The sequence below is a fragment of the Carcharhinus amblyrhynchos genome, chromosome 3 (assembly GCF_965287045.1).
Source record: "Carcharhinus amblyrhynchos chromosome 3, sCarAmb.v2.hapA, whole genome shotgun sequence".
Lineage (NCBI taxonomy): Eukaryota > Metazoa > Chordata > Chondrichthyes > Carcharhiniformes > Carcharhinidae > Carcharhinus > Carcharhinus amblyrhynchos.
The window spans coordinates 134381904-134398301 of NC_137326.1; the positions used below are offsets into that span (position 1 = coordinate 134381904).

Sequence of the window (16398 nt, forward strand, 5' to 3'; positions counted from 1 at the left end):
ACCTTGCCCCTCGCACCTTAAATCTATACCCCTAGTAATTGACTCTTCCATCCTGGGAAAAAGCTTCTGATTATCCACTCTGCCCATACCTCTCATAATCCTGTAGACTTCTATCAGGTCGCCCCTCAACTTCCATCGTTCCAGTGAGAACAGCAAAGTTTCTCCAACCTCTCCTCATAGTTAATGCCCTCCATATCAGGAAACATCCTGGTAAATATTTTCTGTACCCTTTCCAAAGCCTTCACATCCTTCTGGTAGTGTGGCAACCAGAATTGAACACTATATCCCAAGTGTGGCCTAACTAAGGTTCTATAAAGTTGCAAGATGACTTGCCAATTTTTAATCTCAATGCCCCAGCCAATGAAAACAAGCATGCCATATGCCTTCTTGACTACCTTCTTCATCTGCATTGATACTTCCAGTTATCTGAGTACCTGTACACCCAGATCCCTTTGCCTGTCAATACTCTTAAGGGTTCTGCCATTTAATGTATATTTCCTATCTGTATTAGACCTTCCAAAATGCATTATCTCGCATTTGTCTGGATTAAACTCCATCTACCATCTCTCTGCTCAAGCCTCCAACCAATCTATATCCTGCTGTATCCTTAGATGCTCCTCATCGTATTCCACAAATCCACCAACCTTTGTGTTGTCCTCAAAATTACTGATCAAACCAATTACATTTTTGTTCAAACCATTTATATATATTACAAACAGCAAAGGTCCCAGCACTGGTCCCCGAGGGACACCACTTGTCACAGCCCGCCATTCAGGTATGCACCCTTCCACTGATACCCTCTGTCTTCTTTGACCGAGCCAGTTTTGTAACTTTGCCAGCTCACCTCTGACCCCATGAAACTTCACCTTCTGCACTAGTCTGCCATAAGGGACCTCGTCAAAGGCCTTACTGAAGTCTATGTTGACAACATCCACTGCCATGCCCTCATTAATTATCTTCCTCACTTCCTGGAAAAACTTGATCAAGCTGGTGAGACACGACCCCCACTTCACAAAGCCATGTTGCCTCTCAATAATACGTCCTCTTAATTCCAAGTGGGAACAAATCCTGGCTCGAAAAATAATCTCCAATAATTTCCCTACCACTGACGTAAGGCTCACCAGCCTGTAATTACCTGGATTATTCTTGCTACCCTTCTTAAACAAAGGAACCACATTGGCTATTCTCCAATTGTCTGGGACCTCCCCTGTAGCCAGTGAGGATACAAAGATTTCGATCATAGCCCCAGCAATTTCCTCCGTTGCCTCTCTCAGTATTCTGATATATGATATGTGTTTAATTACAAATACAGATATTTGTTTGTTGCCATGACACTAGAACTTCACTTCTTATTGTAGAAAAAAATCATCAATGGTTTTTACAGACTGAATATATTTGTTATTTGCTGTAGTTTGAGAGAATATATTGCATTTCAACTATATTATTTAACAAGCGACTGAATTATGATTTGATTATCTGTACCGTGTTTTGTTTACATATTCACAGTTTTCAATTGTCAAACTTTCGGTTGATGCAGACCATGCTATTTGCTATTGAAGAAATAAACCAGAACAAAGCTCTACTTCAGAATTTCACACTGGGATGTAAAATCTACGATGACTGCTCGTCCTTCGCCATTGCGACGAAAGCAGCGCTCTCTTTGGTCAACGGAGAACAAGAACTAATTAATTACCCTCAATGTAAAGGTTCCTCCAATGTCGCAGCTATTATAGGTTGTGAGATGTCCTCGTCCTCCATTGCAACTGCAAGGGCAGTTGGTTCCTTTAGAATTCCGATGGTAACATGTAAATACATTCATTTAACTAGTTATTAAGTATCTTCGGTTAGTTAATTCAGTGCTGGAAGGTTAATCATGGTAGCACAGTGGTTAGTACTGTTGCCTCACAGCACCAGGTGCCCGGGTTCGATTTCTGCTTGGGTCAGTATCTTTTCCGAGTCTGCACGTTTTCTCCGTGTCCCTATGGGCTTCTTCTGGGTCCTCCGGCTTTCTCCCACAGTCTGAAAGATGGTTAAGTGCATTGATTATGCTAAATTCTCCCTCAGTGAAAGCATCGCTTTCTGGGCCAGCATTTATACTCCTCATCCCTGAATGCCCTTGATAAGGTGACGTGAATTACCTTTTTGAACTTCTGCAGTCCATATGCTGTAGGTACAGTTTTGTGAGTAAGGAAGTAGAAATAGCAGATCCAAAGCCAGTGGAGGGACAGTGACAGAATTCCGAATCATTCACGTGGTTGGATGTGAACTTGCACCTGATGGCGTTTCCGTGCATCAGCTTCATTTGTTCTTCCTGGTGGTAGAAGTTATATATTTAGACGGGTATGTTGAAGGAGTCTTCGAGAGTTGCTGTGATGCATCTTTTAGATGGTGCACACTGCTGAAATTGCGCCTCGGTGATGAAGGGAGTGGGTCTGAAAGTTTAAAGTTTATTTATAAGTTACACGTTTTACTTATTAGTGTCACAAATGAGTGAAAGTGATGAATGGGATGCGAATCAAGTGGGATGATTTGTCCTGGATGGTGTCCAGCTTCCATAGGTTCTGGAGCTGCAGGAATTCAGGCAAATGGAGAGGCTTCCAGACAGATTTTAGGGAGACAGGAAGTGAGTTTATTGCAGCAGAATTTCCAGTTGCCCATTGCTCTTGTAGTGCTCTTGTATTTAATTAGTTCAGTTCAGTTACTGATGAATGACAAACTCCGGGATACGGTTTGTACACAAATACCAAATGAATCACACCAGTAATGTTGCCAAATCATACTAATTACACATGATATTTGAAAATACTCTCAATTCATGTTTTCATATATTCACACTTTTTATATACAGGTTAGTTATTTCTCCACCTGCTCCTGCCTCAGTGATAAACAGGAATACCCCACCTTTTTTAGAACTATACCAAGTGATGACTATCAGACCAAGATTCTCGCTAAACTCGTGAAAACGTTCGGCTGGAATTGGATCGGGACCGTTAGGAGCAACACCGATTACGGGAATTTTGGAATGCGAACATTTATTGCAGAGGCCGAGAAACTTGGGGTTTGTATCGCGTACTCTGAAGTCTTTTATAGGACGGATCCTGCAGAAAAAATCACCAAAATAGTCCAGGTGATCAAACAGGCGACTACACCCGTGTTGATCGGATTCCTACATCCTCGAGAAGCGCGACTTTTACTGAAGGAATTTTCGCGTCAAAACGTAAGCGGGATCCAGTGGATTGGAAGCGAAGGGTGGGTTACTGAAGAGTTGGTTTCACCTGAAGAAAGGGCACGATTTCTGGTTGGGACAATTGGCTTGGCCACCCCTAGGACAGAAATACCCGGACTCAGAGATTATCTTCTTAATATCCATCCTTCGAGATTCCCTGATAATATTTTCGTGAAGAAATTTTGGGAAGCTGCATTCATGTGTTCGTTCAAGGCCGAAAATGCGACAGGGCAAACTGCTTCAGCACTTCCCGTGCGGCAATGTACAGGGAAGGAGCGGCTGGAAGGAATACAAACAGCGTATCTACCGGCGATAATGGACGGAAGTTCCTACATTGTGTACAAAGCTGTCTACGCGGTGGCGCATGCTCTGGACGACATGCTATCTTGCAAAGAAGGCAATGGACCCTTTGTGAATAATACGTGCGCTCAAATTTCCAATTTTCAACCCTGGCAGGTATCGACATATTATTTGATACAATCTTTCCGAGATTAAGTCCACCTATATAACATGGACCAATATTAGCATGTTTTAGAACAAAGAACAACATTTTTTTCTTTATCACAAGTAGGCTTGCATTCACATGAAGGTACTATTAAAATCCCCTAGCCGCCACACTCCGGCGCCTGTTCAGGTACACTAAGGGAGAATTTAGCATGGCCAATTCACCCAACATGTACATCTTTTTGCTGGAAACCGGAGCACCCGGGGCAAATCCACGCAGACACGGGGAGAATGTGCAAACTCCACACAGATAGTGGCCCAATCAGGAATGGAGTCCGGGTCTCTGGTGCTGTGATAGAGCAGTGCTAACCATTGTGCCACCGGTGAACAGCACACAAACAACCCCATCAGCCCTCCAGCCCAGAACCAATCATGGTACCCCAACTAAACTAAAAAGGTCTACCGTTACTTGGCCTGTACCCCTCTATTTTCTCCCTATTCATACACCCATGCATATGCCTCTTAAATGTTGCTAATATGCCTGCTTCCACCATCACATCTGGGAGGGTGTTCCAGCTAGCCACCACTCCTGCATGAAAAATGACCTCTGCATATCTCCCTTAAACTTCCCCCTCACCTTGAACCTGTGCCCACTTGTGATTGACACTTCCAATCTGAAAAAAACGCCTCTGAATATCCACCCTGTTTATGCTCTCATAATTTTGTAGACCTCTATCAAGTCTCTCCTCAGCCTCCATCCTTCCAGTGAAAACAATCCTAGTTTATTCAACCTCTCCTCACCCTTGAGACCAGGCAACGTCCTAGTGAACCATCTTTGCACTGTCTGTAAAGCTCATTAATGCTTTGATTTTGAAGGGACTGACAAGATTGGCATTTGTTGCTCATCGTTACTTTTCCTGGTTTAATCTAAATGAATAACTTTTGAAGCAATTTCAGAAGCAGTTTCTGCCTTTGCTTTTTCCTACCCACCCCTACTTTGCACCCGTTGGCATTACTTGTTATTTTGCTGCTGTTTATTGAAGTAAGTAACTTCAATAAAGTAAATTCAATAAAGTAATTGAAGTAAATAATTTCAATAAACTGCTGAAGTGCATTTTCATTTGCTGTTACCTTGTTGTAGAAACAATGTGTTTCCACAATCTATCCACTGATTCCTAAATTGTCCTTTTCGTATTGGGGCAAACTGAACTGCTCGCCATACTCCAAAAGCAGCCGAACCAAGTTTTAATATAGCTGCAATATTTCCCAACTCTTGTACTCAGTGCCCCGACGAATGAAGGCAAACACGACATATGCCTTCTTAGTCACCTTGGCCACACTGTTGCCACTTTTAGAGATCTGTCGACCTGGATCTCCAGATCCCTCTATATGTTTATGTTCATAGGTATTCTGCAAATTTACAGCATAATTCACACCTAAATTTGTTCCTCCCAAATGTACCACCTCAGATTTGTCTACTAAATTCCATCTGCGATTTCTGTGCCTAAGTCTCCAATCTATCTATATCCAGTTGTATCCTCTGACAATCCCTGGCACAATCAGCAACTCCACTAATCTTTGTGTCATCTGCAAATTTACGAATCAAACCACCAATCCATTCGGATTAGCGGATGGTGACTAGTGGAGTGTCCCAGGGGTCGGTGCTGGGGCCTCAGCTTTTTACCATTTATATAGATGATCTGGATGAGGGAACCGAATGTAGGGTGTCGAAATTTGCTGATGACACCAAGATTGGGGGAACGGCAAATTGTGCGGAGGGTGTGGAGAGTCTGCAGAAGGATCTAGATAGGCTGGGCGAATGGGCCAGGAAATGGCAAATGGAATTTAATGTTGGCAAGTGTGAGGTGGTCCACTTTGGTAGGAATAATGGTAGGAAGGACTATTACTTACGTGGCGAAAAACTGCAGGGACCTCGGGGTCCTTGGGCATGAGTCGCAAAAACCCAGCTTGCAGGTGCAGCAGGTGGTCAGGAAGGCGAATGGGATGCTGGCCTTCATAGCGAGGGGGATTGAATATAAAAGTAGGGAGGTCTTGCTGCAGCTGTATAGGGCATTGGTGAGGCCGCAGCTGGAGTACTGTGTGCAGTTTTGGGCGCCGCACCTGCGCAAAGATATTTTGGCCTTGGAGGGAGTGCAGAGGAGGTTTACTAGGCTGATACCGGAGTTGAGGGGGTTGAGCTATGAGGAGAGGCTGAATAAATTAGGCTTGTACTCGTTGGAGTTTAGAAGAATGAGGGGAGATCTCATTGAGACGTATAAGATGATGAATGGGATGGATAGGATAGAGGTGGAGAGACTCTTCCCGCTCAAAAAAGACAGTAGGACTAGGGGGCACAGCCTCAAGATAAAAGGGGGGCGGTTTAGAACGGAGTTGAGGAGGAACTTCTTCACTCAAAGGGTGGTGAATCTCTGGAATTCTCTGCCCATTGAAGTGGTGGAGGCTGCCTCGCTAAATATTTTTAAGACGCGGGTTGATGGGTTTTTGATAAGAGAGGGGATTAAGGGTTATGGGGAGAGGGCGGGAAAGTGGAACTGAGCCACGACAGATCAGCCATGATCTTATTGAATGGCGGGGCAGGCTCGAAGGGCTAGATGGCCTACTCCTGCTCCTATTTCTTATGTTCTTATGTTCTTACCAACATTTTCCTCCCAATCATTTGTATATACTACAAACAACAGAGGTCCTAGCAGTGATCACTGTGGAATACCACTAGCAGCAGATCTCCGTTCTGAAGAACACCCTTCCACCGCTACTCTCTGCCTTCTAAACCAAGCCAGTTCTGAATCCATCTAACCAGCCGGCCCCGCATCCCATCTGATTTTAGTTTCTATACCAGTCTGCCATGTGGGACTCTGTCAAAGCATGACCAAAGTCCATATTAGCTACAGCCACGGCCCTTCCCTTATCAATTATCTTTGTCATCACTTCAAAAAACTCAATCAAGTTGGTGAGGCATGACCTTCCCCACACAAAACCACTAAATAGTCCACTTTCTTCCAAATATATCCTGTCCCTCAGTATTTTCTTCAAAAGCTTCCTCATCACTGATATCAGGCTCACCGGCCTATAATTTCCTGCAGTATTCCTGCTTCCTTTCTCAAACAAAGGAAAAATATTGACTATTCTCAAGTCCCCTGGTTCCTCCCCCGTTGTCATTGAGTGGGCCTACTCTTTGTCTTGCTGTCTTCTTGCTCCTAATATATCCGTAAAAAGCCTTGGGATTCTCCTTGACCCTGTTTGCTAAAGACATTTCATGCTCTCCCAATTTCATGTTTAAATTCCTTCCTACTTTCTCAATACTCTTCAAGGGCTTCGTCAGTTTTTAGTTTCCTAGGCCTAGTGCACGCTTCCATTATCCTTTGACTAAGCTTACAAATTTCCTTGTCATCCATGATTCTCGAAATTCTGCAATTTTTATCCTTCATTTTTGCAGGGGTACGCATATTCTGCACTTCGATCAATTGTACTTGAAAAGCCTCGCTTATGCTGGACGTGGATTTGCCCTCAACTGGCCACTCCCAATCCAAATTCGTCAGTTCCTGTTTATTTTGGGTGTATTTGTCCCTCGCCCAATTAAGCAACCTCACCTGAGGGCCACATTTTTTCTTCTCCGTGACTACCTAAAAGCCTTATGGAATTATGGTCGCTAAGCCCAAAATGCACCCCCACTGAATCATTGATTTACTGGCCCGAGTCATTCCCCAATACCAAGGCTAATATGCCCCCCATCCTGATTGTATTATCAACACACTGTGTTAACAAGCCCTCCTGGACACATGCTGTCCACTCGAGACCCTGGCTCTAAAGGAGTTGCTTGAATTGTTCATTGGTGCATTTCCAGCCTTTCGGTTTGAGTTAATGTATGTGGATTTTTATTGCACATGTTCATATACAGCTTAGCCTTGTTGCAGCTAAAGGCTTACATGGTTTGCATTATTCTGTTTCCAGCTGCTCCATTACCTACATTCAGTAAATTTCACAGATCGAACCGGGAGAATCGTGTACTTTGATAAAAATGGTGATCCAGTCCCGGCATATGAATTGATTAACTTGCAACTGACTTTGAAGGGAACAGTTGAAGTTGTGAACATTGGATATTATGATGGTACAGCTCCTTTTGGGCAACAATTTAACCTGAATATCGGTGATATTATGTGGAGCGGCGTTAAGAATCAGGTATGTTCCTTGTGATGCCCATTCATGTGTCATAGATAGATCATAGAACCCTACAGCGCAGAAGGAGGCCCTTCGGTCCACCGAGCCTGCACTGACCACAATCCCACCCAGACTCTACTCCCATATCCCTACATATTTTATCCGATTTACCCTTAACCTTATTTTACCCTTATCCAATTAAGTAATAAGACCATAAGACTTAGGAGTAGAATTAGGCCACTCGGCCCGTTGAGTCTGCTCTGCCATTCAATCACGGCTGATATATCTCTCATATCCAATCTCCTGCCTTTTCCCCATAACCCCTGATCCCCTTATTAATCATGGATCTGTCTATCTCTGTCTTAAAGGCTCTCAATGATCTGGCCTTCACAGCCTTCTGTGGCAAATGGTTCCACAGATTCACCACTCTCTGGCTGAAGAAATTCCTCCTCATCTCTGTTTTAAAGGTCGTCCCTATGGCCTGATGTTGTGCCCGCTGGTTCTAGCTTCTCCCCTATTGGAAACAATGCCCACTCTATCCAGGCCTCACAGTATCCTATAAGTTTCAATAAGGTCCGCACTCATCCTTCTCAACTCCAACGAGCACAGACCCAGTGTCCTCAACCAATCCTTATAAGACATGCTCTTCATTCCAGAGGTCATTCTTGTGAACTGCCTTTGGACCCTTTCCAAGGTCAGCACATCCTTCCTTAGGTATGGGGCCCAAAACTGCTCACAATACTCCGAATGGGGTCTGACCAGAGCCTTATACAGCCTCAGAAGTACATCTTCTATTCTATTCTATTCTTGTATTCTAGCCCTCTCGACATGAATGCTAACAGTGCATTTGCCTTCCTACCTGCCGACTGAACCTCCATGTTTACCTTAAGAGAATCTTGAACGATGATCCCCAAGTCCCTTTGTGTTTCTGATTTCCTAAGCATTTAGAAAATGGTCTATGCCTCTATTCCTTTCTCCAAAGTGCATAATCTCACGCTTTTCCACGTTCTATTCCATCTTTCACTTCTTTGCCCACTCTGCTAACCTGTACAAGTCCTTCTGCAGCCCTCTTGTTTCCTCAACACTACCTATCCCTCCACATATCTTTATATCATCTGCAAACTTACAACAGTGCCTTCTACTCCTTCCTCCAAATCGTTAATGTATATTGTGAAAAGTTGTGGTCCCAGTACCGACCCCTGAGGCGCACTATTAGTCACCAGATGCCATCCTGGAAAAAGAACCCTTTATCCCCACCCTCTGTCTTCCACTAGTCAGCCAATCCTCTATCCATGCCAGGCTCTTACCCTTAACACCATGGGCTCTTAACTTATTTAACAGTCTTCTATGTGGCACCTTGTCAAAGGCCTTCTGCAAATCTAAATAAATCAGTCCACCGGTTCTCCTTTAACTAGCTTCCTTGTTACCTCCTCAAAGAACGCTGACAGATTTGTCAGACATGACCTCCCCTTGACAAAGCCGTTCTCACTCAGTGCTACTTTATCATGCACTTCCAAGTACTCTGCCGTCTCATCTTTTATAATGGACTCTAATCAGAGTTATCAGAAAATAACTACAATAGTTAACTTGAAACGAATTCTGCAACTCACTTGAATGGAAATATTGAAGCAAATGATCCCAATCGGTCTAGGATCTGGACCCTAAAGCCTCCTTCTCTCCCACATGCTTTAATCATCTGCATGTCCTCGCCGAAATCTACTGATTCTAATCAATGCTTATAGCAAACATTTCTTCTACAACAGAAAGGATCGTTGTTTCTTGCCAACAGTGTCTCAATGTCGGAGGATTGGAGATCATTTATCAACTAGACTCGAATCGTTGACTTTATTCTCTCTCCCCACATGCTGTCAGATCTGCTGAGACTTTCCAGCATTTTGTGCTTTCCTTTCAGATTCACAGCATTTTGCTTTTACTTAAATGCATGGGGAGCCGACCGCCTAGTGGTATTATCGCTAGACTACTAAACTGGAAAATCCGCTTACGTTCTGGGAACGCGGGTTCGAATCCCACCACAGCAGATGGTAGAATTTGAGTTCAATAAAAAAAAACATCTGGTATTAAGAATCTACTGATGGTCACGAAACCATGATTGATTGCACTATCCCCCTTTAGGGAACGAAATCTGCCGTCCGGTGTGGCCTCCATGTGACTCCAGAACCACAGCAATGTGGTTGGCTCTCAACTGCCCTTTGAAATGGTCTGGAAAGCCAGTTAGTTTCAAGGGCAATTAGGGATGGACAATAAATGTTGGCCAGCCAGCGACACCCATGTCCCATGGGTGAATAATAATAAAAAAGTTGGGTTTGTGCATCTCTGACACAAATCCAGTGCTGCAGGAATATGGATGCAAAATATCCTATCTTCCTAAACAACCGAGTCAATAATCTGAAAAACAATTTTTAGTTTGCTTGAACTTTAACTAGCGTGCATTGTGTTCAGCTGTTTGCATCACTATATAAGAGGAAAAGTCAAGGTTTTCACGAGGGTGCGGAAGAGATTTATTATAGTTATAGCAGGAATAAGGCGCATGAGTTGTTTGGAGAAATTGGAAAAGCTGTACTTTTTTCTGAGAGTAGAAAATAAGTGGAGACTTGACAGAAATTGAGATTCAGTAGACTCTGTGGCGAGAGAAACACAATTAACGTTTCGAGTCCGCAAGGCTTTTCAGATTTGAAGTTATATTTCAAAGAGGTTAAAATGACGGGAAAATAGATACAGCGAGTTGTGATCAACATTGCAATGTTTCCTTCCTCATTGTCCCGAACAGAGGAAGCCTGTCCATCAAACTGCATCGCCCATCTGTGTCCTAATGTCTCATTGTCTAACTAAGTCAAACAAAGGAAGAAAATGCTGGAAAATCTCAGGGAGTCTGACAGCAAATGTGAAGAGAGCATAGAGTCAACGTTTCGAGTCGGGATTGCTCTTCGTCAGAGTTGCACTGTCTGAAAATAGGGGAAGGAGACTTATCAGTAACTTCTCCAAAAAATAAATTGCATCAGTTATTTGAAGGGAAGGAAGTATAAACCCAGGGGAAAAGCAGAGAAGGAATAGTCCGTGAAAAAGCGAGCGCGTTCACCATGAGCCTGGTGCTCCTTCTGTACAGACTGTTCTTTGACCCTCGGTGACATTTTTTGTGTTCCTTCAGATTCCACGTGCCGTTTGCACAGAACCGTGTCCTCCCGGAACAAGAAAGGTCAACAGGAAAGGACAACCGATTTGCTGTTTTGACTGTGCAGAATGCGCCGATGGTGAGATTAGCAACACCACAGGTCTGTACAAATCTGTTTAAGGTACACTCTCTAATTCTGTGCCCAGAAGCAATTTTCGCGTTAAAGTATTCTATTCTTTCAGATTCCGCAGATTGCATGAAGTGCCCTTTGGAATACTGGTCCAATCAACAGAAAGATCGGTGTGTTCTCAAGAAGGTCGAATTTCTTTCCTTTGGCGAGGTTCTGGGATTTGTGTTAGTGACACTTGCTTTAGTGGGAGTCGGTTTTACATTGGCTACAGCTGTGATATTCTTCCAGTATCGAGAAACTCCAATGGTTAGAGCTAACAATTCGGAGCTCAGCTTCCTCCTTCTGTTCGCACTAATACTTTGCTTCCTGTGCTCACTTACCTTCATTGGAGAGCCAACAAGATGGTCTTGTATGTTGCGTCGGACTGCGTTTGGTATTGTGTTTGTTCTCTCTATTTCCTGTATTTTGGGGAAAACTATTCTTGTTGTGATAGCATTCAAAGCAACTCTTCCCAATAACAATTTGATGAACTGGTTTGGACCTACGCAACAGAGATTAGGAGTGTTCTTCCTTACATTTATTCAAGCTTTAGTTTGTGCGATCTGGTTAAGTGTATCACCTCCCTATCCGTTGAAGAATATGGCCTATTACAGAGACATTATTATTTTGGAATGTGATGTGGGTTCTTTAAAAGCCTTTTATATCGTGTCGAGCTATATTGGTCTTCTGTCCACTATTTGCTTCGTGCTTGCTTTCCTTGCACGAAAACTTCCGGATAATTTCAACGACGCGAAGTATATAACTTTCAGTATGCTGATCTTCTGCGCTGTTTGGATAACCTTTATCCCAGCTTATGTCAGCTCCCCTGGGAAGTACACTGTGGCTGTCGAAGTATTTGCAATCTGGGCATCCAGCTTTGGTTTGCTTGTCTGCATTTTTGCTCCTAAATGTTATATTATCTTACTGAAACCAGAGGCTAACACGAAGAAAAATATAATGGGCAAAGCGACTTCACAATCACTCTGAACCTTAAGCTATTTCTCACGTATTGTGTGCGGTCTATTACATCAATGTGAATATTCATTGCTTAATTAATGTGGCTTGCATTTACTTTCAGTGTAAAGCGTCAGAAAAATGGATGTACAGGATTCCACATTGTCATTAAATCTATGTTCAATTATACTGACTACTTTATTTTAGCGCATATCTGCAAACCAAGGTGTCTATAGGTGGAAGGCATTATTGTTGTGAGCGACCTATATGGGGTTAAAATATTCCGCGTGCAGGTTGTGCACTAACAGCAAGCCGACACTTCGCTTGAGATAATACCGATTTTTGTTCAACTCCTTACAATTAATTTCACCGATAAAAAACTAAGGGGAACAGCTGCTTCCTACCCACTCTGTCCATGACCTTTATAATCTTGTAGACAACGATCCGGTCCACCTCAATCGTCTCTGCTCCAACGAAAACAACCCAAGCCGCCCAACCTCTCTGCATACTTAAATGTTCCATCCCAGACCGCATCACAGCATCACAACTTTCCCATAATGTGGCGACCAGAACTGCACAGTACTGTAGCTGCGGCCTCGCCAAAGTTCTATACAACTCCAACGTGACTTCCCTGTTTTTGTAATCTCTGCCTCGCGGAGGGAAAACGTTGTCTCTGGTGGCCTCCTCGTTCATTAAAATCGAATATAAAATTCAATCATATTATGATTGGTGCAATCTATGGGCGACTTCACAATGGGATCATTAATTACTCCCATCTTGTTGCATAATACCAGGTCTAGTGTGACTTTGTCTCTAGTTGGCTCCTGAACGTGGAATCATCCCAAAAATATTCAAAATATTCTAGGCTACCTTTTCCCATCTGACTTTTCCGGTCTGTATCTGGATTAAAATTTCCTCTGATTATTGCCTTGGCCTTCTGACAGGCTCCGATTTTTTCATCCTTCATGCTCCTCCCTACCATGTGACTATTGTCAGGGGCTTGTGTGTGATTCTCACAAGTGACCTCTTGCCGTTCCTATTAGGTCACACACTCTTCTGTACTAATATTATCATGAACTAACAGAACAGCCCCACCTCCTTTTCCTCACTTTCCCTCCATCCTAAATATCTTATACCCTCCGCTGTTCTGGTCCCAGCCCATGCACTCCTGCCGCCATATCTCTGTGATGGCTGTCAATTCGTACTTACTTATTTCTATGTTCCCACTCAGTTCATTTATTTGGTTCTGAATACTACGTACAGATTCAGGTCCAGAGGTTTTAGTTTTATGCTTTTATTCCTGTGTACCTCCTATCCCATTCGTTGACATACTGTTAGCTTTGTACTCTTTATCCCTTCTCTTCATTGTCTGTTTTCATTCCCAGTGATAATACCTTTCTCTTTTTGCCTTCTCTGCTCTTTGATTTACTGCGTCATCTCAAATTGGAGCTCTTGCCCTGCCCCAATTTCAGTTAAAACACTACCTGCTTCACCACTTATGTGCCTCACACATACACGAGTCCTTGCATAATTCAAGTGTAGACCATCGCAACAGTACAGATCCTACATTCCCCAGTGCTGCTGCCAGTGCGCATGAATCTGAACCCATTTCTCATACACCAGACTTCGAGCCACGCTCTGACCTCATTGTTTCGACAAATGTTGCATATCATTCAGGTAATAATTCAGAGATGATGACCTCGATTTTGATTTGATTTGATTTATTATTGTCACATGTATTAGGATACAGTGAAAAGTATTGTTTCTTGCGCACTGTACAGGCAAAGCATACCGTTCATAGAGAAGGAAAGGGGAGAGCGAAGAATGTAGTGTTACACTCATAGCTAGCACGTAGGGAAAGATCAACTCAATGCGAGGCAGGTCCTAATGGCAGCAGGGAAGAAGCTTTTCTTGAGTCGGTTTGTAGGTGTGCTCAGACTTTTGTTTTTTTTGCCCGATGGAAGAAAGTGGAAGAGAGAATGTCCGGTTTGCGTGGGGTCTTTAATTATGCTGGCTGCTTTTTCGAAGCAGTGGGAAGAGTAGACAGTGTCAATGGGGGGGAGGCTGGTTTGAGTAATGGACTGGGCTTGGTACACGACACTTTGTAGTTTCTTGTGGTCTTGGACAGAGCAGGAACCACATCAAACTGTGATACAACCAGGAAGCATGTTTTCTATGGTGCGTCTGTAATGTTGTTGAAAGTCACTGGACATGCCAAATTTCTTAGACTTCTTTGAAAGTGAAAACGTTGGGGGCTTTCTTAACTAAAGTGTCGGCATGATGGGGGGGGTGGCGGGAGGCGGGGAGGGGGATGCAGGACAAGTTGTTGGTGATCTGGGTACCTAAAAACGGGAAGCTCTCGACCATTTCTACTTCGTCCCCATTGATGTAGACAGGGATATGCCCTCCACTAGTCGTTGACTACCCCTTCGTTTTGTGAACATTGTGGGAGAGACTATTGTCCTAAACAGGAGGACAAGCCGCTCTCTACACCACGGGGACGAAGTAGAAATGGTCGAGAGCTTCAGGCTTTTAAGTGTCCAGATTACCAACAACCTGTGGTACTCCTATCTCACAGAACATTTCATCAAGGCCCAATTCCCTGCCCTATCCTCGTAATTCCACACGTTTACCATGTCTAATCCATCTACCTGACACATCCTCGAGCACTAAGGGGCAGTTTAGCACGGCTAATCCACCTAACCTGCGCAGCTTTGGACTGCGGGACGACCCCGGAGCACTCGGTGGAAACGCATGCAGACGTGGGGAGAACAGGGTGGGGATGAGGCAAGTGGGGCGCCTGGGTAAGATGCTCATTGAGAGAGCTGGTGCAGACACCTTGGGCCGAATTGCCTCATTCTGCACTGTAGGGATTGTATGGTCAGTGATGGCTTGGCCTGATTTTGAAGGTTGCACGTAAGAGCACCCCAAAAATGCGGCGTGGTGCCTTCAAATCTTCCAAGGTAAGGTTTTCAGGGCAATTGTTTGGAAAGTGTAACCTTCCCCTGGGCATTGGTAACCATCCAAAATGTGATTCATGTCGCTAACTTGGGTTCCTTCCGACTGTCTAAAATCAATTATTACCCGGAACTTTTGAATGGATCGCCATAGTTCAAAGTTTTACACTTATTTCATGTAATTCTTCCAATGCTGAAGTTCCGAGTTTTCAATCCTGTGTGAGGGGCATTTATTTGAATGTGAAATATTTTGTGTTCAAATAAATGGGTTACATTTATGCGCATGACAAGCTCACGGTGTTGTAAATTCCTCCTGGTTGTTAAAGCCCCATTTACAACTTGTATGTTTGAGATCTCTCCATTCTACTTTTAATATGGTGAAAATGGGTTCAGTGACTTAAAACAAAACAGGGTGCCGGATGAAATAAGTTGAAGTAAAGCTCTAACCTTAACCACTTTCAACTTCCAGTTACCTATTGCACACACCTACACTCCCTCACCCCCTCCCAGCAAATACCAGGGTACTTCATCCACTCCCCAATTGTCAGCACACATAGGAACTCTCTCCCACCCTGCCTTCCCACCTTCGGGATTATCTCACCCACTTGATTATCCCGCAATCAGAGGTCCCCCAATCCAAGGGAATGGGACCCCGCTCCGATTATCTTCACCACCGGACGCTTCGCTCCCACTGATCAGCTACCACCACCTTCCGCGACTATTCGGGATTCTATTACCAACAGCAGGGCTCCACTCATACTCCACCAACCCCACACACCCCCACCCTCCCGGACTCGACTTCCAACTCCCACTCGAACACCCCACCCATAGAAGCCTGACCCAACTCCCACCCGTCCTCACCCTACTTCCCCCAAGCCCGACCCCTGCAGTGTGAACTGTCGGTTTCGCCGTTGAACGCTTTTTGCAGTTCCGCAGCCAGTTCTCTCTGATTCGGGCAAGTGATAGGATGCTTCACTTCTCCAAACTTTTATTCTTGACCATCTCAAATTTTACTTGTTTTACCTGGACTCTAAGCTTCCAGTTCTCTCCATCTGCGCCTTTATCATCCTACCTCTCTGTGCTTCATGAAGACGCTCTTTAAAATCTATAGCTACGGCAGAGAAATCTTAATATTGGAGATCCCAGAGGTAGGGGGAGAGGCCATGGAGGAAATCGAAACGAAGGATGTGAATTTTAAAATATATAATTTCTTAACTAGTAGTCGGTGCAATCCAGCGAACAGGAGGCTAGGAGGGTGAACCTAAATTGGATCATTTCTTTGGAGGTCTCAGGTTTACAGAGGGTATGGCGTGGGAGACCAGCCAGAAATGCATTGAGCCAG

The 16398-nt window shown here is 44.0% G+C and overlaps 1 protein-coding gene across 1 annotated transcript; it reads left to right on the forward strand.

Moving 5' to 3' along the window:
- The first annotated feature begins 1519 nt into the window (after positions 1–1519).
- Positions 1520–12132, forward strand: LOC145341572 (extracellular calcium-sensing receptor-like). Its single transcript, XM_080186548.1, has 5 exons — positions 1520–1798; positions 2849–3682; positions 7640–7867; positions 11013–11136; positions 11219–12132. The coding sequence occupies exons 1-5, from the start codon at positions 1532–1534 to the stop codon at positions 12130–12132; spliced, it is 2367 nt and encodes a 788-aa protein (XP_080042674.1). The 5' UTR covers positions 1520–1531.
- The last annotated feature ends 4266 nt before the right edge of the window (positions 12133–16398 follow it).

Excerpts from the sequence above, each read along its gene's own strand:
- LOC145341572 (XM_080186548.1), top strand. The coding sequence starts at position 1,532 with ATGCAGACCATGCTATTTGCTATTGAAGAAATAAACCAGAACAAAGCT. Across the intron at positions 1,799-2,848 it reads GTTCCTTTAGAATTCCGATG|GTTAGTTATTTCTCCACCTG; the intron begins GTAACATGTAAA and ends TTTTATATACAG. Across the intron at positions 3,683-7,639 it reads CCAATTTTCAACCCTGGCAG|CTGCTCCATTACCTACATTC; the intron begins GTATCGACATAT and ends TTCTGTTTCCAG.